This window comes from Rhinatrema bivittatum, chromosome 3 (genome assembly GCF_901001135.1).
Source record: "Rhinatrema bivittatum chromosome 3, aRhiBiv1.1, whole genome shotgun sequence".
In the NCBI taxonomy this organism is placed as follows: Eukaryota; Metazoa; Chordata; class Amphibia; order Gymnophiona; family Rhinatrematidae; genus Rhinatrema; species Rhinatrema bivittatum.
In genome coordinates, this window is record NC_042617.1 from 124322503 (window position 1) to 124349126 (window position 26624).

The 26624-nt window shown below is 41.9% G+C and overlaps 1 protein-coding gene across 1 annotated transcript in view; it reads left to right on the forward strand.

The window, feature by feature from the left end:
• The window catches only part of USP34 (ubiquitin specific peptidase 34), a 1009100-nt gene that overhangs the window by 285713 nt on the left and 696763 nt on the right, over positions 1–26624 (forward strand). Inside the window, exons 9-12 of the mRNA XM_029593702.1 lie at positions 2251–2332; positions 2418–2510; positions 8803–8928; positions 26036–26165. Coding sequence (XP_029449562.1) covers positions 2251–2332; positions 2418–2510; positions 8803–8928; positions 26036–26165 — 431 coding nt within the window. The remainder of the gene's footprint in view (positions 1–2250; positions 2333–2417; positions 2511–8802; positions 8929–26035; positions 26166–26624) is intronic.

Below are 26624 nucleotides of genomic sequence, written 5' to 3' on the forward strand. Positions count from 1 at the left end.
AGTCTACGCCATCTCAACGTCGGCAGACTCCTAGTCCGATATCTGGAAAGGTCGGAATCCGTACGAAAGACGGACCATCTATTCGTCCTTCACAGCGGGAAGAAGCAAGGGGAAGCGGCCTCATGAGCAACCATAGCCCGCTGGATCAAAGAAGTCATAAAGGCGGCCTACGTAGAAGCAGGCAAGCCACCGCCTTTACAAGTCAAGGCCTATTCCACTAGAGCCCAGGTAGTGTCCTGGGTGGAAACCAAGATGCTGTCACCCGCTGAGATCTGCAGGGTGGTGACATGGTCCTCCATCCACACCTTCTCCAGGTTTTACCGCCTGGATGTTTAGGCTCAGGAGGACACAGCATTTGCAAGGGCAGTACTAAGTGGGTCACGGGCATCCTCCCACCTGGTTTGGGAGTAGCTTTTATACATATCATTGGTCCTGAGTCCATCTGCTACACGCTAGAAAATGGAGAAATTACTTACCTGATAATTTCGTTTTCCTTAGTGTAGACAGATGGACTCAGCATCCCACCCACGGCTGCCGTTACTCATGGAATTCTTGGGTGACATCCCCGAGAGCGAGTGATTCACGAGTAAGCCATGCTTTCCTTCTGCTAGGACACCCATCCTTCCGGGTGTTGACGTTTCTCGGTTGAGGGCACTGGCGGTCTCCAGCTATAACCAATTCAACCGGTTCAAATTAATTAAGTTAACCACGTTATAAAGTTAATCAAGTTATTCAAATTATTCAGTCATATATATATCCACAATGCTTTTCGAGGAGAATACTGAAGAGCTGCACTTCCTGCAGGGGTATATGTACTAGGGCTGATGTCAGATTGAAATCTGATCCGTCTCCAACTGCTGTCAGGAGTACAATATACCCATTGGTCCTGAGTCCATCTGTCTACATAAGGAAAACAAAATTATTAGGTAAGTAATTTCTCCAATAACCATTTCCTATTTACCTATTTACACTCATGATTTTATAAATTTCAATCATTTCATCTGTCATTTCTTTACCAAGCTAAAGAGCCCTTATCTGTTTAGCCTTTCTCCATAAGGGAGCTTTTCCATTCCCTTTATAATAATTTTTGGCACTTTTTTCTGTACCTTTTCTGTGTCTATGTCTCTTGAGATGGGGGCGATCGGAATTGTACACAATATTGAAGATGTGGTTGTGCTATGGATCTATACAAAATCATTATGATTTTCTCAGTTTTGTTTCTAGTCCTTTCCAAATAATTTCAAAGTATTTTCCCTGAAGGACTCTGAGGTCCTTTTCCCAGGTGATGACTCCTAACACAGAACCCAGCATCATGTACTTATAGTTGGAATTATTTTCCTCTATGTGTATTATTTTGCACGTCCATATTAAATTGCATCTGCCGTTTAGAAGCCCAGTCTCCTAGTTTCACAAAGTCCTTCTACAGTTCTTCACAATCCGTTGCCATTTTAATGGCTTGAAACAATTTTCTCATCTGCAAATTTGGTCACATTACTCGATGTCCCTTTCTTCAGATCAATTTTTAATATGTTTAAATAGCACCGGTCTCAGTACAGACCCCTGGGGCATCTCCATTCAGAAAACTCACCTTTTAGACCTACCCTTTGTTTCCTGTCTTTCATCCAGGTACCAATCCACAAAAGAACACTGCCTCCGATCCTATGACCTCCCAATTTTATGAGTAGTCTCTCATGAGGGACTTTGCCAAATGCCTTCTGAAAATCCAAATACTCTGTATCAACCGGCTCACCATTATCTGCATGTTTATTTACACCCTCAAAATAAATTTAGTAATTTGATAAGACATAAACCATGTTGACTTCCCCCCAGTAAATCAGGTCTGTTTATGTGGTCAATATTTTTTGTTTTTAAGAAGAGCCTTGACCATTTTGTCTGGCACAGATGTCAGGCTCACTTACCTATAGTTTTATTTATCTGGAGCCACGGCCACCTGTCAGTAAGATGCTGACACAGCAGATTGGTATTCATCATTATTTATATCTGAAGAGTTAAATATAATAGGAATATAAACACTTTTTACTCTTTCACTTGCTTATTTACTAGATTTAATGGTTGTTCTAGTATTAATGTCTTTCCAAGAAAGTGAGTGATGCTCTTTGACATCATTATGTATACTTTCTGGCAGTGTCTCTTGATCCAGTTGCAAAACGCTTCCTATCTAATATTGGTTGCTGCCTCTATATAAGTAATATTGGATGGGTTAAACAATGTGACCTTGTTGTATTTTAGGTCAATTGCAAAGGAACTTGCAGACTGGCTTATCAGCAACAATGTTGTTGAGCATATCTTTGGACCAAATTTACACATAGAGGTTAGTATGAAATGAGACCTTTTTTTTGTCTGTATAAATAAGTAATGTTTGAGCAGATAATTAGATGTTCATTTTCTTCTTTCAGATCATCAAACAGTGTCAAGTAATTTTAAATTTTCTTGCTGCAGAAGGTCGGCTTAGCACTCAGCACATTGACTGCATTTGGGCAGCTGCACAGGTATATGCCAGATATAAATATTTTAGCTTTTCTTTTTTAACAGATTTCAAAAAAGCGAAAACAAAATACCCTGGCCATTTTTCCACTTTTTATTTAGTTTTAGGATGATGATGTTACAAATTGTTTTTCCCGTAGATAAGCAGGCTGAATTAGCCATGCTGTCTGGGAGCGCCCCCTGGCGGCTCAAGACAGGAACTTCTCCAAGTATTTGCAGAGCGTTGCTCCTGCATGCCTATGCAGTGCCTTCCCGCTCAACTGCCTTCTCTGCCTCAGTTCTTGCTTTTCCCGCGCAGCAGCAGATGCGGGTTCTTCTCCTTTGATCATTTCTTTTTCTTCTAACTTTTCTTCACTTAGGTGATCTCCACATCGCAAATTTTCAGTGCCACCATGGGCCCCAGAACCCCAGGGTTTAAATTCTGCGACTGTGGAAAGATTATGCCCATCACCAATGGACATAATCGCTATTGTTTGTGTTTGGGGCCAGAGCACGACCAGGTATCTTGCACGGATTGCGGTCTGATGTCTCCTTGGGCCCAGTGGCAAAGGGCCACAAAAATAGCCCGACTTCGTGAAGAGGATCGGACGGGCTCCTATGCCTCTTCCAGTGGTCCACCCAGTCCTCCCTGGCATGAGGGCCCAAGCATCACCAAGGGAGGAAGAGTTTCTCTTCTCATCAGACCTCTACAACGTCTAAGAAAGAAGCCGGAGGTAAGGCCTCGCATGTCTGCCCTCACCCGGCCCCGACAGAGAGGGCTCGGTCACCAGCTGCATCGGCTGCATTGAGGGATTGGGCTGCGACACCGACCGCTAAACACGGACATAAGACTTCCCTCCGATGCAACCTGTGTCCATGCATGCATTAGAGGGAAGTAGACCAATGCAACAGGTGTTGCATGCGTCAGAACGCAATACTGACACAACCAGTGCCGAATGCAGCAGCCATTTAAAAACCATCAATGCTCATGAAGGATAGGGCGTCGGTCACTACTCAACAACATGGCGGGGAGGCCAAACATAAAACATACCAGTGATGCCACTCTCACAACCTTGCGTCATCCGTCGCACAAAGAGAGCCCCCTCCACCTACGAGACTCACTTTTACTTTCCAGGTCAGACGCTATGGGAGAGTGAAGGTGAGGCTCCACCACATTCGGGCTGCTCTATCTCCCTGAACAGAAGCCATAGGGGGCCTAGCGTCTTGAGTCACGATGATGAACTGGATTGACCGCGCCATTCAGTCCACTCTCCACTGGCCAAAAGACGCAGGACATCGACATCTGCTGCCCAAAAATTGCAAGGAGTAGTGACTCACACCATGTCCCAGATAACTGGCTTCCTACAAACCTCCTTTGATTCCATAGTGTCTGCTCAACTTCCATGTTCCCCATTGAGTGCATCACCGGAGAGCTTAGCACAGTCCCTCCCCACCGCCAGGAAGAGAAGATCAAAATTTAGAATGGAGTCCACAGATTTCCAACACAGAATGGGAACTCAAACGTTCCTCTCCCCCCCTCTCTCTCCATGCTCCTCCACAGGGATTCCTTCGGACCAAACCAGAGGGCCCGCCCAAATCAGCATCCCCTCCGGACAACCTATTATATTCTAAATTTATTGAGAAGGTGGGTTCACTCCTACACTTGGAGACTAAGCAGTTACTGGACCCCCCAGATCTGAGGTCCATGGATTATTGAAAATCTTTGTTGTCCTGGCAGAACCAACAGCCTTGCCTTCCCACTCAGTTCTGGATAAGCTAATGGTCAAGGTGTGGGAGTTTCCTTTTTCAGCATCTACCACCTCCCGGATGTCCGAACTGAAGTTCTGGATGAGGAAGTCAATCCACTGTGGCCCAGTGCAACTGCCCCATGCATCTGTGGTGGTCAAATTAGCCATGATGAAAGCCAGGAAGACCAGGCTTTATTCCAGTACCCCCCTGGGGTAAAGATAGCCGCTACTTAGATGACTTTGGCAAAAAGGTGTTCCAGGGGTCCATGCTTATAGCCAAGATTCAGTAACACTAGTTCTACGTCACTCAATAATATCTCAATGAATGCCTTCAGTTACTTAAGGGCGGTGAGGAGCAAGCGATCGTGGACAACCAGCAAAGACAAACGATGATCGACCTCGAGGAGGGATTAAGGCACCTTCTCTGAACCATCTATGAGGGGTTTGAAGTCTCTGCGCATATATCATTGTAACTCGATGGATAGCTTGGCTGAGAGCCAGCGCCATAAGGGAAGACGTTCATGAGAAGTTAGCGGACCTCCCGTGCAAAGGGGACAGTCTGTTTGGGGACAAATTGTGTGAAACAGTCTCCCATCTTAAGGAACGGAGTGTTGTGGTATCTTCGCTCACGTCCCCAGTAGATCGCTCAGGCGCGAAACGTTTCTACTCTACTTACAGGAAGCCATGTTATCACTGGCGCTCCTACAAATTGTTCCTCCGTGCAGACCTCCTCCATACCAACAGCAGAGGCCGCAACCACAACTGACCCAGTTGAGAGGCCAAGGGTGATACCCACGCCCCCCAAAACCTGTGCAGATGACTGCACAGAAGTTCCAACAACCTTTTTGAGGCTATCACGGCCACAGCTACAAGACACAGTGGGAGGCTGCTTCCACTTCTTTGCCTTGGCCTGGGACCAGATCTAACTGGGTTCTCAATATCATCCAAAATTGTTACCACCTAAATTTCAAGAAAATTCCTCCCATACTGCACCTTGTTTCCCGTCCAGAGGAGATGGAAATGCCCTCCTCCTCCTCCTGCAGGAAATCCCCTCTTTGCTTCTGCAAAGGGCAATTCAGCGAGTTCCCCCTTGCCATCACCTTCAAGGATTCTATTCCCAATACTTCCTCATTCCCCAGAAAAACAAGGGATTACGACCGATTTTGAACCTCAGAGCCCTCAATCGCTTCATTGTGCGAGAAATGTTCAAGATATGACCTCTCTCAAGATGACCTTACCTTATCTGCAGCCTGACTTGATGTGTTCCTTGGATCTCAAGGATGCCTACGCTCATATTCTAATGCTCCCCTCTTCGTGGCACTACCATTGTTTTCAAGTGGGCACCCATCATTACCAATACAAAGTTCTTCCCTTTGGCCATTTGTCAGCACCCGAGTGTTTACAAAGTGTCTCTCAGTAGCTGTGGCCCACCTTCAGAAACAGGGGATAAAACTGTTTCCTTATCTGGATGATTGGCTGCTCATAGCCCTGAATCTGGAGCTGGTTCACGCCAATCAGCTTCGTGTTCTGTCTTGCCTAGAGAATCTAGGCTTCCTCATAAACTATGAGAATTCTCACCTTGAACCTGCTCAGACCCTTCAGTTTATAGGTGCAGCCATCAACACACGCCTTTGCAAAGCTTTCCTTCCGGAGGACAGGATTCACACTTTTCAGACTTTAGTCTCTGCTTTAGTGCCTTTCACAGACCACTGCCCGACAGATCCTCATACTTCCACCAGGGGGTGGGAGTCACATGTCCTCCACCTCAAAGCACAAGGACTTTGAACACCCACTGAGAGGAAACTCCAAATCAACCTGTTGGAGTTACGAGCCGTCCGATATGCTATTCGAGCCTTCCTACATGTCCTTCACCACAAGTTGGTAATGGTATACACGGACAACCAAGTTGCATTGTTCTACATAAACAAGGAAGGTAGGTCCGGTTCTAGGATTCTCTGCAGGGAATCAGTACGTCTGTTAGAATGGGCAATTGCAATCTCAATTCAGTTGCAAGCCATCTACTTACCAGGCATAAAGAACACGGAGGCCGACACTCAGCAGGATTTTTCATCCCCACAAATGGAGGCTGAGCTTGGAGGTAGCATTGTCCATATTTCGCTGCTGGGGAACTCCCCAGGTGGATCTCTTTGTGACTGAAAACAGCGGGAAGGTGCCGGAGTTCTGCTGTTTATCCACGTGACCAACAAATAGCCCAGGACGTTTTCCTTCTGTTGAGGTAGGGGCACCTACTCTATGCTCCCCTCCCCCATACCCCTCATTGACCGTGTGATTCAGAAGTGCAAGGCAGACCTCATCCTCATCACCCCGGCGTGGCTCAGACAGCCATGGTATGCCTACCTAATCCACCTATCCATACAATCACCGGTGCTCCTCTGAGCAGAGAAACATCTAACACAAGAGAAGGGGGATCCTGATGTATCTCATGCACGACTCCCTACGTCTAACAGCGAGGAGATTTGAAAGGGAGGTACTGAGTCACCTTCCCATCTCGGAAGAGATACGGGACGTCCTCATTTTGTCCAGGAGACCCTCCACAAGAAAGAACCATGCAGCCAAGTGGCACAGGTAATGCTGCTGGTGCTCCTCGGTGTCCCTAAACCCCTTCCTGTCTTCACCAGAAGAATTACTCCATTATCTGCATTTGCTATTCAAATCTGGTCTTGCAGTTTCTTCCATCTGTGTACATCTCAGTGCCATTGCGGCATCCCACCCACTGATGCAGGGTGCCCCCCATCTCCACGTACCCTTTGGTATCTCGCTTCATGCAGGGAGCCTTGCGACTATGTACCCCAAGGATACAACCTACTTTGCCTTGGGACCTAAATGTAGTGCTGGAAACTTTAATGCTCCTCTGTTTGAACCTATGCGGACATCTTCATTGAAATACCTCACGTGGAACGTGCTGTTCCTAGTAGCAATAACATCAGCATGACGAATTGGTGAACTACAGGCTTTAGTACACTGTGCTCCTTATTTACAATTCCACCATGATAAAGTTAACCTTATGTAATCACCCTTCCTTCATTTCAAAGGTGGTCTCTGCTTTTCACTTAAATTAGACCATAACTCTACCAACCTTTTTTCCCTGAGCCACACACTTTCAGTTGTGAAGCTCTGTTGCACACACTGGATTGCAAGAGGGCGCTGGCCTACTATAAACAAAGGACCTATGCCCCTAACAGACACTTTCAGCTCTTCCTCTCGTTCATCCTGAATGTGCAGGGTTTGCCGTTTTCCAAGCAAACCCTTGCTTAACTGGCTGACTCAATGTATTCACTTCTGCTGTGCAGCCACGTCGGAGTGCCTGACATCCAAAATGAAATCCCAACAATTGCAAGCCGTAGCGATTTCAATTGTTCATCTATGACAGGTGCCTATTCAGGACATATGCAAAGCAGCTACCTGGTCGTCGTTCTATACCTTCATGTCTCACTACTGCCTACAGCAACAAGCCAGTTCGGATGGGGTAATGGGAAGAGAAATAGTACGTCATGCCACTAATTCTTGAGACTGTCCACAATATTTTAGGGATTGTCTGCATGACCAGCCATATGCAAACCTGGACACTCAGATCCTTTGTCCCCCAAGGTCTGTGCTTACTACTTTGCTTCGAATGCCTGGGACTGGGGACTCCCAGACAGCATGGCTAATTCAACCTGCTTATCTGTGGGGAAAACAAGTTTGCTTACCCAAAACAGTGTTTTCTGTAGCTAGGATGAATTAGCCATGCATTCCCACTCCCCTCCCTGGACAGTTTCAACTCTTTTTTCTGCTCCTGCTCTTCTAACTGTTTTTTCTGTGCTTTGGGACCAACTGAGGCAGAGAAGGCACCGTGCAGGAGCAAAGCTCTGCAGGTACTTGGAGAACTTCCCGTCTCAAGCTGCCAGGGGGCGCTCCCAGACAGCATGGCTATTTCATCCTGCTATATATGGAAAACACTGTTTACGGTAAGCAAACTTGCTTTTATAGTAATAGTAATACTGTCATCTGAAACCTTTAAAATCAACACATAGAGAATGTATAATAATTTCTTCCTTAACACTGTACCTAAATATACCAGTCATGTTTCACTTGAGCATTGATATTTCAGTGTCGAACCTTACAGCACATCCAAGAGCTGTTGCAATGGCAAATAGCCCCTGTTAAGTACTTTATTTGCAATTGGTCATTTTATTTTATAAACCAACTTGGTTTTCTTTGAAGGAGAAATTCTTATGAATAAATGTTAGTTTGTTATTTATTATAAAAAGATGAGAAGGAAACTCAGAGTGCTTAACAAGAAGCAGTATTTTCATGATCTCTCATGCTTCTGATAGGCAATTTATTTTTGTATGCATGAGTGTCATGAGCTGCTAAAAAATAAAGGTAATTACCAATATATTTAATTCATTTTCTTTAAAAGTGTTCTCTGAGTTCCCTTTACTTTGTAAATGGAAAAGTGAGCTCTCTTATTGGAACATGTCAATATGTTTATATGTACTACAAAGGAGTACTAACACTTATTTCCCTTTTATGTCCATTCTGTTATGTTTTTTGCTTACTTTTTTAGTTAAAACATTGTAGCCGCTATATACATGATTTGTTTCCATCCTTGATCAAAAACTTGGATCCTGTTCCACTTAGACATCTTCTTGACCTGGTATCAGCTCTTCATCCTAGTGCTCATACTGAACAGGTAAATTGTCATTTTTGTCTTTCAAAAGGAACATTGGATCCAGTGGAATGGAAAACGCAGTCTTTTTGAAATTAATTGGGAGCAGACTAAAGGAAAAACTTAGTATAACTGTTGGCAGTTTTGTATCAGCTACCAACAGAAATATTGTGTCAAAAGATGTATTTATCATTGTGTGATATGTCACTTTTGTTTTATTTGCCTTTTATTTTCTGGCTAAAAAAAAATGATCTTCCAAGATGAATCAGGATTGTGTTTGATTTGCATTGATTGTCGCCAAAGGTGCATTTTTTTTGCTGCTATAACTAGTAAAACTGAGATGGAGCATCCGATAGCACTCCAAATACTTAGTTTATAAATGTACACAAAAGTGCCATTACAGTGTATTTACCGTACATTAGACCAGTAAAATTTAGTGTGTGAAGATTTGATTGGAGAAAAGCTTCAAGAAATTGCCAGTTATATTTCTAAAATGGAGTTGTCCCTTTATCCTGAAAATTAAAGCATAATTTATATTCTGTTGTCTTAAAATGCCTCTTTTTTAATGCTAAGGAACAATGTTTGGTCAGAGCTGGGAGAATTCTAATGATAGTTGATCTTGTAATAAATGTATGATGTCTAAGTGAAACTTAGATTTTTTTTAAAATATCTGTTTATAAAGCCAATCTGCTAATTAATTGTAGAGAAAAAGAATAACTTATAAATGTACTTCAGAGTTGACATTTTTCTGACTTTGTTGTATATTCTTACATACCATAAAGAGAAAAGGAATATATAGGAAGGAAAAAAAGGCTGATGAAATATAGAAAATATTTTTCAAATAACAATATGCATGCTAAATTCACGGAAACTTCATGGAATCAAAATATTCAATTGATATTTAACCACTAGTAGTTCTGAAACTATTTTTCCTAATAAATAGCTTTATGGGAAGCCCCCATATGTCCTGAATCATATCAGTGCCTGGGCAGCTTTCTAGAAAAAACTTGTGAGCATTTGCAGAAAGGGAGCTGTGCACTTCTGCACCTTCTGCCATGTAGTTTTGATTTATCTTTTAAGAATACTGTCTTATTGAACCTCTTCTGTTTTTATGCTGTTTTCTCAATGTTGCAAGATTTTCTCTGTTTTTCTTGTGTTCCTTCTTAATGTCACTATGTTGGCATTTTGTGTGTTTGAAGTTTTTAAAAATTATTTTATCACCGCCTTATCTATCAGTCTGTCTAAATCAAGCTTGAAAAGGGTTCTGAAACTGAGGAAAAAATACCCAGAGCTATGCTGTATTCTATTAGTGGATTTCTGTTAGAAAGTTCTCAATTACTTGAAAGCTGATATAGGAAGGTGTGGGAGGGAGGTTCTGAAGCCAAATTTAGGCTCTTGGGTAGAAAATTGAAAACTAGAAATGCTCTCTGTTTCACATTCAAGACCCCAGAGGCAGGCAGAGGTCCAGATTCTCAATGCATGAATGAGAGAATGCTGTAAGGAAGAGGTTTTTAGGTTTGTTAGGTTTATTTTAGGTTTGTTAGGAGCTGGGCACCATTTTGGGAAAAGGGGGTCTTTTCTGAAAGGATGGGCTCCACCTTAACCAGCATGGAACCAGGCTGCGGGCACTAATCTTTAAAAAGGGGACAATACAGCTTTTAAACTAGATGACAGGGGAAAGCAGACAGTCTTTCAGAAGAGCATGGTTCAGAATGAAGTATTTATTTCCAGATTTTATATATTGATCTCCCAGTACCAGACTGATCAGAACGGTGCACAACAAAAAAGAAACCCATACATCAAACAAATTAAAATACAATTCATGAATAAAAATAATAACAACCAAATAATTAAAACATAAGTATCTTTGAAGGATACTAACAGAACAGGGAAATTAGGGCTTTCCAGTAGAGAGGTTGCAATAAATGCTAAAATAGACCAGATGCCTTTAAGTAAAGAGCAGGCACAGCAGAAAGATTCCAAATTACCCCAGTCACAACTGTTAAGCAGGCTGTTGATATAAATAAAAACATGTTTGAAATGTCTGTATACAAATGCTAGAAGTCTAAAAAATAAGATGGGTGAGTTCGAGTTTATAGCACTAAATGAAGAAGTAGTTATAATTGGTATCTCAGAGACCTGGTGGAAGGAGGATAACCAATGGGACCCTGATACCAGGGTACAAATTATATTGAAATGATAGGATGGATGAAATTGGTGGAGGGTAGCACTGTATATTAAAGAGGGCATTGAGTCAAACAAGATAACATTTCTGCAGGAAGCAAAATGCAATGTTGAATCTTTATGGATAGAATTTCAGGTGAAAAAGGGTGTAAAATAGCAGTGGGGGTATATTACCATCCACCTGGCCAAGAATGAAGAGACAGACAAAGAAATGCTAAAAGAAATTAAGGAATCTAATACAATCAGCAGTAAGAACATAAGAAATTGCCATATTGGGTCAGATCAAGGGTCCATCAAGCCCAGCATCCTGTTTCCAACAGTGGCCAATCCAGGCTACAAGTACCTGGCAAGTACCTAAACACTAAATAGATCCCATGCTACTGGATGCCAGTAATAGCAGTGTCTGTTTCCTAAATCAACTTGATTAGTAGCAGATAATGGACTTCTCCTCCAAGAACTTATCCAAACCTTTTTTAAACCTAGCTTCACTAACTGCACTAACGACATTCTCCGGCAACAAATTCCATAGCTTAATTGTACATTGAGTGCAAAATAATTCCTAATAATGTTCTCCAATTAGTTTTAAATTTGCTACTTGCTAACTTCATGGATTGCCCCCTAGTCCTTCTGTTATTTGAAAGAGTAAATAACCAATTCAAATTTACCCGTTCTAGACCTCTCAAGATTTTATAGACCTCTATCATATCCTCTCTGATGTTTATTTAGGCGAAAAACATGACGTCTTAACATGTCCTCAGTGTGCTGAGTCGAAGGGCAGACAGGCTCGTCTGGAAAAGATGGAGTATCTTTTTCATCTCCAATTGCTACCATCGACTTCGATGTCCATGCAGTCGTCTCCGGCCGGAGCGGCAAAAAAGTTAGTATTAAAAACAAAACGCCATCCAGATGGAAAAGGTGATCGAATATCACCGACTTCTTCTTGGTCGTCTGTCAAATCCACCTTGATACTTGAAAAGAAGGTCGTCTAACACGTGAGAGGCATCGGCATCGACATAGTCTTCCTTCGATTCCTGATCCGACTCCGGTGCTTGATACACAACCGCTTTCCATCGAGCCGATGTCGAAGAAACCTCGGATGGAGGACTCCTTGGGGCTTTCGAAGCCCATGATTCCACAGGGCTCTGTGGAACTACTGGTTGGGCCTTCACTGCCTCCCCCTATAGCTGCTCTGACCTCACCAGCTATTAGGGCGGAACTGGACGGTTTCATCCGCCAGGCAGTCCTGGAAGCTTTACGGGAGATGCCATCGTCAAAGCCAATACAGGCACCGATGTGGATTCCACCTGGCAGAATTCATTCTTGCCTGGTAGCGAATAACAACAGATCAATGGGTTTTAGAGATAGTACGACATGGCTACCAACTCCAATTTACCACAAAACCCATACTACCTCACCTTTCCACTCTAAAGAGTCAAAGCTTCCAACCACAACTGAGGCAGGAAATTGCTTTGCTTCGCAAACAGCAGGCCATTCACAGGACCAAAATGGCCGACGCATAGGATGTCTTGAAGGGTCGCTCTGTTCTTTGGTTCGAAGAATTTTACCTTTACTAATTTCCTCTACCTCCTAAACTCCTAAAATAATGCCGCATACGAAGCGTAAGGCTCGATTGAAAGAAAATATTACCTGCAAGGAAGAAGGAGTATTACTGCAGCCAAAGATCGAAAGATTCTTTAATCCCACTCTGAAGACGCTGGAGGCGAGGGCTGCTGGGACTGTGGAGCAGGAGCTCACTTCACAGTCCATGGCCGAAGAGATATCACTGAGCCCGGGGGCACCCGAGACGCCGACACCTCCGAAAGCTCGTCTGGGGGAGGAGCAGAGTGAAACATCGCGAGCTCTCCAGGAGAGGAGAGTCTCTGCACATCGAAGCGGACGAGGAGGACGAGGTGTCGATAATCGGAGAAGTTGGAGGAGCGACGGGAGCCACGGCTACCTCCACACCGAACCCCCATATGGCCAGTCTGGCAAGGAACATCGAAGAAACTACAGCACTTCAAAACTTGGTACAGTTTCAACCTAAAATGGCATTTTCATTGCAGAAATCACCCTTAGTTACATTGGATTCATTATGGAATGCTATGACCTCTATAGAGGCAGCAGTTACAACTTTAACTCAAGCATTTGTGGACCTTAATAAAAGAGGGTTAAAGGTAGAAAAAGTAGCAAGTGAGAATCAAGAAAAAATAGGAAAATTGGAGGAAAAAATTGTAACAATTGAAAAAGTCCAGGGTAATTTGATAAAAATGGAAAATATATCTGAAAGGAGATTTGAAAATATAGAAAATTCATTACGTTTCCTAAATTTGCGGATAGTTAATTTTCCTATTGTAAAGAAAATGTTACCCTTAGATATGTTCAAAGAATATATGGAGGTTTGTTTAAAAATTCCAAAAGAAATTACCCCGGTAATTATTAGAGCGTTTTTTTGTTTCAAAAAAATCATTTCATTCTGAACCAGTGGAAACACCTGACCAACCCTCTATGAACTTGTCTGAACTGATTGAATTATCTATGAATACCAAAGTCAAATCAAGAGGAACTTTGCTGATATCCTTCGCTTTCGAACAGGACAGAAATTTGATTCTCAAATTTTTCTTCCGAAACAGATCTGTTCAATTTTATGGACAAAATATATGGATATATCTGGACATGGTCCGTAATACACAAGAACGAAAGAAGAAATTTATACTCATGAGAGATGAAGTGATTAATAGAGGAGCTAGTATGATATTAAAATATCCCTGTAAATGCCTCTTGAAATATCAAGAGGCAAAATATATTTTCTTAGAACCGCAACAACTAAGGGATTATTTGGATGGGAAGGTTTGAATTTGCTGTAAATAAGTAAGGGTTAGTCCTATGCGTTTGGTTTAATTTACCTAAGTACTTATGATTCATTTGAAGAGCTCTATAAAATTCCTTGTCTTGGTCCTATATTGCCTGAAAAATGAGATCCATTGGAAAAATTGTATGTACAAGTTTATCTTTGAAATTAATGTTTTGGATTCCTTAATTCCTTTTTGATATATGATGTAATATATCTAAACTTCATAAATAAAAAATTAAAACAAACAAAAAAAACAGCAGGCCATTCGACGGATTTTCCCAAAAACCCGACAGACAGGGTTTTATTCCCCATACTTCCTCATACACAAAAAGTCGGGTGGCCTTCGCCCCATATTAGATCTACGGGAATTGAACAAATTTCTAACCAAAGAGAAATTCAAGATGGTATTGTTGAAATCGATCCTACCTCTGATTCAACCTGACTGGATGTATTCCATCGATCTGAAGGATGCTTACACACATATTCCAATCCATTCATCCTCTTGGCGTTACCTATGCTTTCGCTACAGCCATCAACATTGCCAGTACAAGGTTCTTCCTTTTGGACTATCGGCTGCACCCAGGGTTTTCACCAAATGTATGGTTGTGGTGGTGGCGGCTCATCTCAGACAACAGGATATGACCATCTTTCCATATCTGGACGATTGGCTAATAATAGCCTCAACACCGGACATCTTTCTCGATCACCTCTGACGGGTAATACACTGCTTGCAGGAATTGGGATTAGTGATCAATTTTCAGAAATCACATCTCCAACCAACACAAAGACTATAATTTATAGGAGCAGGCCTTGACACTGTTCGCAACCGGGCATATCTCCCAACAGAAAGAATAACACAACTATGTCAACTTCTCTACTCGTTGAACAACACTCAAAGGCCTTCGGCGAGACAGATTTTGGTAGTCCTCGGCCACATGGCGGCGGCTATTTTCAAGGTTCCCAACACCAGGCTACACATGAGACGCCTGCAATGGGGACTAAAACGTCAATGGAAACAACACTCACAACCATTGACACAGAAGTTATCGTTAACTCCGAGATGAAACAGGACATAACATGGTGGCTCCTAGACTCCACCCTGTCCGAAGGAGCATTATTCAATCCTCCTCCTCACAACGCAGTCTTAACCACAGATGCGTCTCGCAAGGGATGGGGAGCACATCTTGAGATTTATGAAACCCAAGTGGTTATGGACAATCTCCGAGCAGACCCTGCAGATAAATTTATTGGAGCTCAGAGCAATTCGCAATGCGTTACAAGTGTTTCAAGATCACTTAAAGGGCTGCAGGGTCAAGATGTACACAGACAATCAAGTGGCAATGTTTTATATCAACAAGCAAGGAGGGTCCAGTTCATGGTCCCTTTGCAAGGAGACCCTGACAATCTTCAAACATGGTCACCAACATTGCATACATCTGCAAGCAACTTACCTACCAGGAGTAGCAAATACAAGAGCGGACAGGCTAAGTCGCATCTTTCATCCTCACAAATGGACACTCAATTTGAAGGTAGCCCAAGACATCTTCATTCAGTGGGGGACGCCTGCAATAGATCTCTTTGCAACAGAGATCAACGCTCACGTCCCCAAATTCTGCTCGATAAGACCAAGTCAGTTCAGGATCGCCCAGGATGCCTTCCTCATTCCGTGGACGACAGGCCTCCTGTATGCCTTTCCTCCCATACCACTCATAACAAGGACAATTCAAAAGTGCATAGCAGACAAGGCTCAACTGATACTCTTAGCTCCAGCCTGGCCAAGGCAACCGTGGTACAGTTTCCTTCTCCGACTGTCCATCTTGGACCCAATTCGGTTACCAAATCGCCCAGATCTTCTCTTCCAAGATCAAGGAATGCTTCTACACCCGCTACACTCATCTCTCCATTTGACAGCATGGAGATTGAGAGGCTCCTTTTAACGGAACAGGGAGTTTCCACTTCGGCACAGTCCATTTTGTTAGCATCCAGAAAACTCTCAACAAGGAAAAACTATAGCTACAAATGGAAAAGATACTCGATCTGGTGCATTTCTAACGGTGTACCACCATTTGACTGTTCACCTGAGTTACCCATGGATTATCTACATACACTGTACACAGCTGGTCTTGCAACGTCATCCATTCGGGTTCATCTCAGTGCCATAGCAGCATATCACAGACCACTTAACGATATTCTTATTTCCAATCACCCCTTACTATCTAGTTTCATCAAGGGGTTAACTCACCTTCGTCCTCCGATCTCCAAACCTCCAGGTCCGTGGAACCTCAACATAGTTCTTGAACAGCTTATGCTTTCTCCGTTTGAGCCCATGGACTCAGCACATATTAAATACCTCACATGGAAGGTAGTGTTACTGATTGCTGTAACATCAGCACAACGAGTCAGTGAACTACAGGCTTTGGTCCATTATTCTCCGTATTTACAGTTTCATCACCAAAAAGTGGTTCTCCGAACTCACCCGTCTTTCCTACCAAAAGTGGTTTCTCAATTCCATCTCAATCAGACCATAGAACCACCCATCTTTTTCCCTAAACCTCATGCAAATGACAGGGAAAAATTACTGCATACACTAGATTTCAAAAGAGCTTTAGCATACTACAAAGAAAGAACAAACTCGGACTCACGTGTTTCTCAACTTTCTCTTTCGACCCGAAGGTGCTGAGACTACCGGTGGCTAAACGCACCATCTCCAGCTGGATAGCACAGTGCATCAAGTTCTGCTACGACAAATAGAACCTACAGCTACATTCTGTTCCCAAAGCTCACCAAGTTAGAGCAGTGGCGGCCTCCTTGGCACACCTTCAACATGTACAACCCATAGAATTTGTAAGGCAGCTACCTGGTCATTGCTCCATACCTTCACATCGCACTAGTGCCTTGATCAACAAGCAGCCGTGGATGCGAAGATAGGGCATGCAATCTTCCAATCTCTATCCTCTTGTACACGGTGAATGTCACACTGTTCATGATCACGTACAAACATAGATAGCATAAACAACGTGATCGGGAGCTTGTGACTCCCATGACAGCATGGCTAATTCAGCCCTGCTATCGACTGGAAAAAGCAAGTTTGCTTACCGTAAACGGTATTTCCGTAGATAGCAGGATGAATTAGCCAGGCTGACCCACCCTCCTCCCTGGCAGTCACCGTCTTTTCGACTACACTACAGCTTAATCACAGACTGAGGAGAATCTGTTACTTTCCTGCGTGGGAACACACGTGCAGCCGCAGAGAGCTAAAATCTAAATCTCTGCTTGGTAAAACTCCGCCTCCCAGACCTGATGGACAGATCCCATGACAGCTTGGCTAATTCATTCTGCTATCTATGGAAACACCGTTTACGGTAAGCAAACTTGCTTTTTTCTTCTCGCTATCACCTCTGCTCGCAGAGTTAGTGAGTTGCAGGCTTTAGTTACCTACCCGCCTTACACTAAAATTCTGCATGACAGAGTAGTGCTCCGCACTCACCCTGTTTTTACCAAAGGTAGTATCGGAATATTAATCAATCCATCATCCTACCTACCTTTTTTCCCAGGCCCCATTCAAACCCAGGAGAACAGGCTCTACATTCCTTGGACTGCAAATGTGCCCTAGACTTCTATCTAGACTGCACGTCGGCCCACAGGAAATCTACTCAATTGTTTGTTTCTTTCGACACCATCAAATTAGGAAATCCTGTGGGAAAGCAGACCCTTTCCTCCTGGTTAGCGGACTGTATTTCTTTTTGCTATCAGCAAGCAGGCATTCCGCTGCAAGACCGTGTAAAAGCACACTCTATCAGGGCCATGGCGACATCAGTAGCACACCTACGTTCGGTGCCGCTTGCTGATATTTATAAAGCTGCTACCTGGAGTTCTCTCCATACCTTTGCAGCTCATTATTGTTTAGATAAGGCTGGCAGACAAGATTTCATCTTCAGCCAATCTGTTCTACGCAACTTGTTTTCAGTTTAACTACCCAACATCCTTCCACCAAACCCGTTCACGGTTTCAGGATGCCCTCCTTACCAAATTCCACCCCTGTTGTGCCTGTTGCACGTCTTTTGGGTGCATTTGGTGCATTGCTCGGGCATCCTCAGCTCAGTACTCACCCATATGTGAGGACTACCATCCTGCTTGTCCTGTGAGAAAGCAGAGTTGTTGCCCTGTAACAGGTTGTTTTCACAGGACAGCAGGATGTTAGTCCTCACGAAACCCACCCGCCACCCCGCGGAGTTGGGTTCGCTTACGTTTTTCTTATTTTATTTTTCGCACGTACTTTTTACTATAAGACGAGACTGAAGGGGGGAACCCCTGCTGGATGCAGGGTTGGTGCCATGCTGGGCATGCCCAGTAGGTGCCAGTCAAAGTTCTAGAAACTTTGACAAAAGTGTTCCGTGATTGGGCTCCATCCTGTGATATCACCCATATGTGAGGACTAACATACTGCTGTCCTGTGAGAACACCTGTTACAGATAAGCAATTCTGCTTTCTCACTGGCAAAACATGAATACTCAGGATATCCTTACTAACATTAGAGATCTCATACTTCTTGAGGATCACCACTCTGAGGCTAATACCCAATTAACCACTATCTACCAGGAAAGCCTGTCCAGTATCCCCAGATGTGAATTGTACCACCGATCACTACCAGGATGGAACCGTATCTATCTAGATACCAAAATTAACCAATTAACTGCTTGTCCCCATTCAATTACTAGGGAAAGCTTGTCCGGTACACTAGGAGTGGACTGTACTCCCAAATACCAGGGAAACCCGTGCTAAGCTTTTGGTGGCAGATGCCACTACAAAACAAGATAAGCACAAATATTAAAGAACCTAAACAAAACTTAATCCCAGATATAACAAACATTTCTCTCATCTTCAGTATGCTGTAAAAATATCCAAATCAGGTATGGTCCTGTGAGAGAAAACAAGGATAACAGGGGCTCCCTGTCCAGAGAAGCAAGGCAAGAGACAAACCTTCACTCACCAACTAGGCATGCCACGCTGCCCCTTCTTATCTCATGCCTCATTTTGGGTGCCAAAAACTATTATGGTTTAACCAAAATAAACACTTCATACGAGCAGATTAAGAAGGATCTTTTATTGGAATTTTCCAGGAGACTGCAAGATTTCCAACAAGCCAGTTCAGAAGCGGTCTCAGAAAGCATTGTTTATACAATAGATTCCAATTTACACATCAGTGAGCTAGTTTGTTTTCATAACATTTTCTTAATTGACATTAACACAACATCCATTTAATAGGATGGTATTATAATTTTATCTCTATATATTAATGAGTTGGTTTCTTGTCAGTCATTTAATTTTTTGTAAATTGAGCCAAGAAAACAGGGGCAAAACCTAAGATTAAACTTGACATACTTTTTGACCTTTGGCTTCCGTTCTAGCATTTCAACATATTTTGGTATGTCAGCAATTTTCATTACGTCTAAAAGTCTAATCAATGTAAACTCACAGTGCAGTAATAATAACTTTATAGGAAAGACCTTTAGAAAGCACCCTGACACTTGTATAAATGATCTCTTGTAAAATTGCTTGCTCAATATATGGGTAAAAATGTGTATGCCCTTTATTTGTGTATTTACCTGCTTATAAAAGAGGAGGTCTGGGGAGAGGAGTTTGGGTGGGCTTATTATATGCATATTTTTCAATTTTAAAATGTATGCATATAAATTTCCCTGAGAAAATTACCCACATGCTAGGAGTTATAAATGTGTACAGGTAATTTTCAAAGCAAAAGAACACGTATTTTTGCTTTGAAAATTAGTGTAAAGTCTGCAGGTTAAAATTACCTTAGACTTCATACCTGTTAAAAGAAATTATCCTTTAGTGTATAGTTCTCCCATCTCTCCATAGTCAGGCAATGCATTACCAACATAGTGCTTAGTATTTCTACCAGCTGATTAACTTCATTCTTAATCTCCTTTCTAGAATAACATCCTGTCCTCCTCAGCCTCCTAAGTGTTAGTTTTCTTGGAAATAGTAATCATAAAGCTGTCATATTTGACATAATCACTGGATGGAGGACATTAAGTAAAACTACTGCAGCAGCATTCAACTTTAAAAGTGGAGACTGTGAAGTCAAATCCTGTGAAAGAGTCATTTGGGCTGCTAGATGATCGAGGGGTAAAAAGGTTGTTCATGGAGGATAAGGAAATAAATTATTTTTTTTTAATTTGCCTCTGTCTTTACTGAAGAGGATATTGGGAATATACCCACACTGGAATTATTCTTTGGTTTTGAACAAATTTCTATGATGATGAAATAGATCAAATTGACAAACTAAAGAGTAACAAATCACCAGGACTAAATGGTATCATCTTAAAATCCTAAAAGAATTCAAGACATGAAATTTCAAATCTATTACTAGAAATCAGTTTTAAAAGAGCCACAGTGTAATGCCAAATTCCAGGGGTGATCCTGGAAACCAAAGACAGGGAGCTTGACATTGGTGCCAGGCAAAATGGTAGAAGCTCTTCTTAAAAATAAAAATATTTTCCTTATGGATAAATGTGGCTTAATGGGGAAGAATCAGTGTATTTTTATCAAAGGAAAGTCTTGCCTTAAAAATCTATTTGATTTACATTAAAAAAAACCCCCAAAAAACAAAGCATGTAGATGATACATTGATATAAGAACATAAGAACATATAGTGTGTTATATTTTGAGAAGTCTTTTGACAAAGTCTTACATGAATCTCCCTTAGGAAATGAAAATGAACTGGGATAAGAGGCAGTGTCCTATTGTGGATAGCTAACTGGTTAAAAAAAAAAACCAAAAGAAAAAAAAACAGGAAACAGAGTAAGACTAAGTGGTCATTTTTCCAAATGGAGAAAGGTCATTAGATTACTACAAGGATCGGTACTGGGACCTATGCTGTTTAACATGTTCATAAACTATCTGTAAAAAGTAACAAGTAAGGTGAACAGATTTGCAAATAATTCAAAACTGAGTTATTAAAACAGCTTCAGAAGACCTTGCAAGACTAGGAGACTGGACATCTGAATGGCAAATGAGATTTGATATGGATAAATGCATAGTGATGCACAAAGAGAATTTAATCTTAACTATAGTAAACAGTGCTGAATTCAGTATTAAGACTCATTACCATGGAAAAGGATCTTGGAGTTCTCGTGGACGGTACATTGAAATCCTCAACTCATTGTGCAGCAGCAGTCAAAAAAGCAAATAGAATGTTAGGAAGGAGCTGAAAAAGAATGGAGCATAAAACAGAAAATATATTGCTTCCATATTGATACTTGGTGTGATTGCACCTTGAATATTGAGTGCAGTTCTAGTTGCCTCATCTGAAAAAAGAGATAGCAGAACTAAAAAAAGGTATAGAAGAGGGCAACAAAAATGATAAAGTGAATGGATCAGTTCTCCTGTGCTGAGAGGCTATACAGGTTAGGGCTCTTCATCTTGTAAAAGAGATGTCTGAAAAGGGACATGATAAAAGTTTATAAAATTATGAGTTGGGTGGAATGGGTAAATAAGTTATTTATCCGTTCAAAGAATGCTAAAATAAGGGGGCACTCCATGAAACTAACCACCAGCAGGTTCTAAATAAATCGTAGAATGAAGTTTTTCACTCAATGTACAGTTAAGCTGTAGAGACTTTTGCCAGATGATGTGGTCAAAGTGACAAGAATAGCAGGAACAAAAGTGGTTTGGACAGGTTGCTGGAGGAAAAGTCCATAAATTATCATCCAGGTAGACTAGGGAAAGCTATTGCTATTCCTGGGAATAAGTAACAAGAAATAGATTTACTTTTTGGGATTCATTAGGTACTTGTGACCTAGACTGGTCAGCGTCAGGTAAAAGTTTCTGGTCCCAATGGACCTTGGTCTGACTCAGCAGGGCATTTGTTATGTAAAATGATAACGTTTTATTTAAAACAAACAAAAAAACTAAACTAAAAGGAGTCATTGCAAAAATTAAAAGTTTGCATGAGGCTTATTCCATACTTTAAAAATGATTGAAAGGACATTAAACACCTGCCAGCATGATTACATAGTGAGATGGAAGAGGCAAGTAAAGCCAAACCTTTTTTTCATCATCTCATTGGGATACTTGTTGTGATTTAGCCAGGAGTAACTGTATTGTTTTTGTTAAGTTTGTATTTTAAATTGTTAATATTTGCTTTGTATATTTAATTGTTTACTGCCTAGAGCTTAGGCACTGGTGGTATTTAAGCTAAAAAAAAATACATAAAGACATCTTTTAAAGAATGGAAAGTAGATTCTAATAAGGAAGATAGGAAAGGGCATAAGCATTGGCAAGTTAGATATAATTCATTAATAAGACTTGCCAAGAAAGAATTTGAAAAAAAGCTTACCACAAAGGTCAAAATTACTAATAAAACCTTTTTCAAGTACATTTGATGCAAGAAGCCTGTGAGGTCGTCATTTGGACCACTAGATGACCAAGGGATAGAAAGAGCTCTCAGAGAGGACAAACCATAGTAGGAAAACTAAGTAATTCTTTGCTTTGTTCTTCACTGAGGAAGATGTTGGGGAGATACCCTCACTGGAAGCATTCTTTGGTGATTCAGAGGAACTGAGGCAAAATCACCGTGAAAGTGGAAGATCTTATAAAGAAAAATGATGAACTTAATAATAATTGCCCGCCAGGATTGTAGGGTATTCATCCTAGGTTTCTGAAAGAATTCAAATATGAAATTGTAGATTTGTTTCTAGTTATTTCTCAACTATTTATTTATTTTTGGTTTTTTATATACCGATCTTCTTGCATTGGATGCAAATCAAACCGGTTTACAGTGAACAATTAAACTTGCCTAAGAGCATTACATGGCACAAAGAACAAATAAAATTGCTTGAGAGCATTACATAGAACGAAGAATATATTAAAAAAAACAAAACTTTCGGTAACATGGTATTAAAAGTAAACTTCTTATACAAGATGTATGCAAAAAAGCCATCAACGTTAAAACGAAATCAAGCGGATAATTGCCTTGGTTGAGATAAAGTACAGGGGGAGGAAGTCGGAGGGTGGACGCGGGGATGGGAACAGTGGATCAGAATGGTGGAGTATAGGGGAGGATTTAAGGGTGAATTAATAACATATAGAACAAATCAGGGTTGCCGAGGGAAGTACAATGTGGGCCCTCAAGGAAACGCTAGGCTGAATAGCCATGTTTTCAGTTTTTTCTTGAATGAAATCTGGCAGGGGTCTTGTCTGAGTTCTGGTGGGAGTGTATTCCAGTGGGTAGGGCCTGCAGTGGATAGTGCCCTATTCCTTAGCGAGGTTTTGGCTTGAGGGACAAAAAGGGTGCCTTGGTAAGCTTTTCTGATCGGTCTCGTGGATTTGTTGGTGCATAGCTGATATGTGAGATCCATAGGGGCTAAGTTGTATAAGGATTTATGGATGATGGTCAGAACTTTGTAGAGAATTCTGTATTTGATCGGTAGCCAGTGGAGGTTGTAGAGGATGGGTGTGATGTGGTCTCTCTTATTAGAGTTGGTCAAGATCCTGGCCTCAGAGTTCTGTAACATCTGTAGAGGCTTAATGGTGGTAGCTGGTAGACCGAGTAACAGAGAGTTACAGTAGTCTGTTTTGGTAAGGATGATAGATTGTAGGACCAGGCGGAAATCTTGTGAGTGCAGAAGCAGTTTTAGCTTTTTCAGAACTTGTAATTTAAAGAAGCACTCTTTTATCGTGGTGTTTACAAATCTTTTAAGGTTAAGCTGATTGTCGAGGAGCACGCCTAGGTCTCTTACAAAAGCCGAGTTTTTGAGGTTGTCCAGGATAGTTGAAGGGAGGTTGGAGAGAGAGTTGAAGTCTTTTAGTGGTTGACCACTTATGGGAGAGGCTGCCTCTCTAGACATGGGGTTGTCTTCATGGGAGATGATGAGATATTCAGTCTTGTCTTTGTTGATGACTAAATTGAGTTTAGTGAGGAGAGCGCTGATTTCATGAAAGCAATTCTCCCAGAAGATTAACAAATTTTGTAAGGACTTCTTAATCGGGATGAGAATTTGGACGTCATCCGCATATACAAGGTGTTTGATTTTCAGCTTAGAAAGGAGGAGGCAGAGAGGTAGCAGATAAATGTTGAAAAGGGTTGGGGAGAGGGAAGAACCTTGTGGGACTCCCAGGTTTGAGCTGATTGACTGTGATTCTTTGTTGTTGATTTTGACCTTGAATGATCTGTTGCTGAGAAATGAGCAGAACCAGTCGAGGGCAGAGCCTGAGATACCAATATCAGCTAGTTGGTTGAGAAGGATTGAGTGGTTGACCGTATCAAAAGCCACCGAGAGGTCAAGAAGAATAAGAGTAACTATTATTAAAATCAGCAACAGTAATGACAGTTTTTAAAAAGTACTCTAGGAATGATCTGAAAAACTATAGACCAGTGAGTCTGATGTCTGTGCTAGGCAAAATGGTAGAAACTATTCTTAAAAACAAAATTACTGGCCTTATGGATTGATATGGTTTAATGGGGACATCAACATGGATTTAGGAAAGGGAAGTCTTGCCTGACCAATTTATTAGATATTTTTGAACGTGTTAATAAACATGTGTCAGATGTGAGCCCTTGGGCTGTGGCGTGATTGATTCAGCCTAGCGGTTGACCTGCTAGGCCATGCCGACAGTTGGTGGATTTGCTCTTACTGGGACTGGAACTGGAGCTTCATGTATACCAGCCCCATTCCCCGCAAGTTGAGCCCTTGGTTTCTGGAGGCCGGCAAGGTTTAGGCGCAAGTCCTGTAAGGAGCGGTCAGACGAAGTCAGGATATGGGCCGAGATCAGGGCTGGCAGTAAGTAAATAGGGTTGGGGCAGATAGTGAGGATCAGTACCAGATCCAGGCCAAGGTTGGGGTAGGCGGAAGTCCAAGAAAAAATTAGTTTACATAGTAGAGGTCAATACCTGGAGTCAGACAGAGAGGACTGACAGGGTAAGACAAGGTACTGGGATGTGACTCAAGCAGGACAACCAAGGTAGGGCAAGGCATAGGATCACAAGTAGTAACACATACTGCATGGCAAAGGGAACTGTTACTGAGGTGCTGCTAGAAGTGCGGCTGGGGTTTAAATCCCCAGCCTGTGCTGATGTCATCTACTGGCGCCACTGTGATTTACCGTTATGGGGTCTTTTTAGTTCAGCATGTACACCTAGGGGAACCCAAGGAGGGAAGATGGTGGTGTGCATGCTGAGTCAGCGTTGGGGGTAAGTGTGGCCGGTTGCGGGGCCATTCTGCAGCCAGCCAAACATTACACATGGATAAGGGTGAGCCGCTCAATATACCATGCATTCAGAAAGTATTCAGTCCCCTTCTCTTAATCCACATTTTGTTACAACACAGCCTTATTCTAAAATGGGTAATATACATTTTTTCCCTCCTCATGTTACACACAATACCCTATAATGACAAAGAAATTATTTTTTTCACCCAGCACATAAGCTGTGGAATTTGTAGCCAGAGAATGTGGTCAAGGCATTTAGCACAGCTGGGTTGAAAAGGGTTTTGGATATTTCTGGAGGAAACATCCATAAATCATTATTTACCAGATACATTTTGGAAAGTCACTGTTTATTCCTTGGACTGAGCAACAAAAAATGGATCTGCTCTTTTGGATCTGCTGGGTTACTTGTGTGACTCAGACAGGATGCTGGGTTCAGCTCAGCATGGCTCATCTTGTGTTCTTATGTGAAGAGGTACTACATAATCGTATTAATCTTTTAAATGCCCTCATTGATCCCTAATATCCCTTATCCTTGATATGCAAGCAGTGGACATGTATTTTCATGCTTAAGTAGGTAAATTTCATAGTTGCCTGCTCAGTAAGCATGCACTTTTTACAAAGTTTCATTCCCTGAAAACAGGCTTTTGCTTTTCCAAAGCTGCTCTGCCTCCAAAAGAAATGTTCTCTCAGCTCTGCAGTGCCATTTACAAATAGGATTTGCACATCATGGTAATATGTGATATATGGAAAGCTGAGTAGATATGAGGAAATATGTGTTTCTGGTTGGGTGGAGCAGGAAGTTCAAGTTTATCTTTTGTGTTTAAGGCATATTGCATTCTTAGAGTTAAAATGGAGCTTTGTTTATAGACTCTGTACTTGGCGTCAATGCTTATAAAAGCGCTTTGGAACAATGCATTAGCTGCGAAGGCCCAATTATCGAAGCAAAGTTCGTTTGCATCTCTGCTCAATACCAACCTACCTATGGGAAATAAGAAAGGTGAGTACAACATTATAAAGCTTATAGATCGGTTACTTTTTGCTTCAAGAAAAACATTGACTTTAAAATTTATATCCTAGTAGTAATGCATGTTTTATAAAAGTATGTACAAAAATACACTATAGTGATTTTTTTTTTTTAAATATATTTTTTGTCTGACCGTTTTCCTCTGCTCCTGTTAATGGTTCTATCTCAGTTTAGAGCTGATTTTGCCATTGCTATGGTGCCATGATGCTTCATGACTACTTAGTTTTGCCCCATTTTAACCCTCTTTTTGCCACATACACCAGCCATTATAACAGTTCTTAACTAGAGGCTTCCCACCACAGCTTTTCTGGAATCTGTTCCAAGTGCATCCTGAACCAGGCTAGCTGGTACTGCTATTTGATGATGGCTGGACACTCTCCCTCCTGAGAGTTGTGAATGTCGTTAGTGCAGAGTTCCCCGGCCAACCTGAAG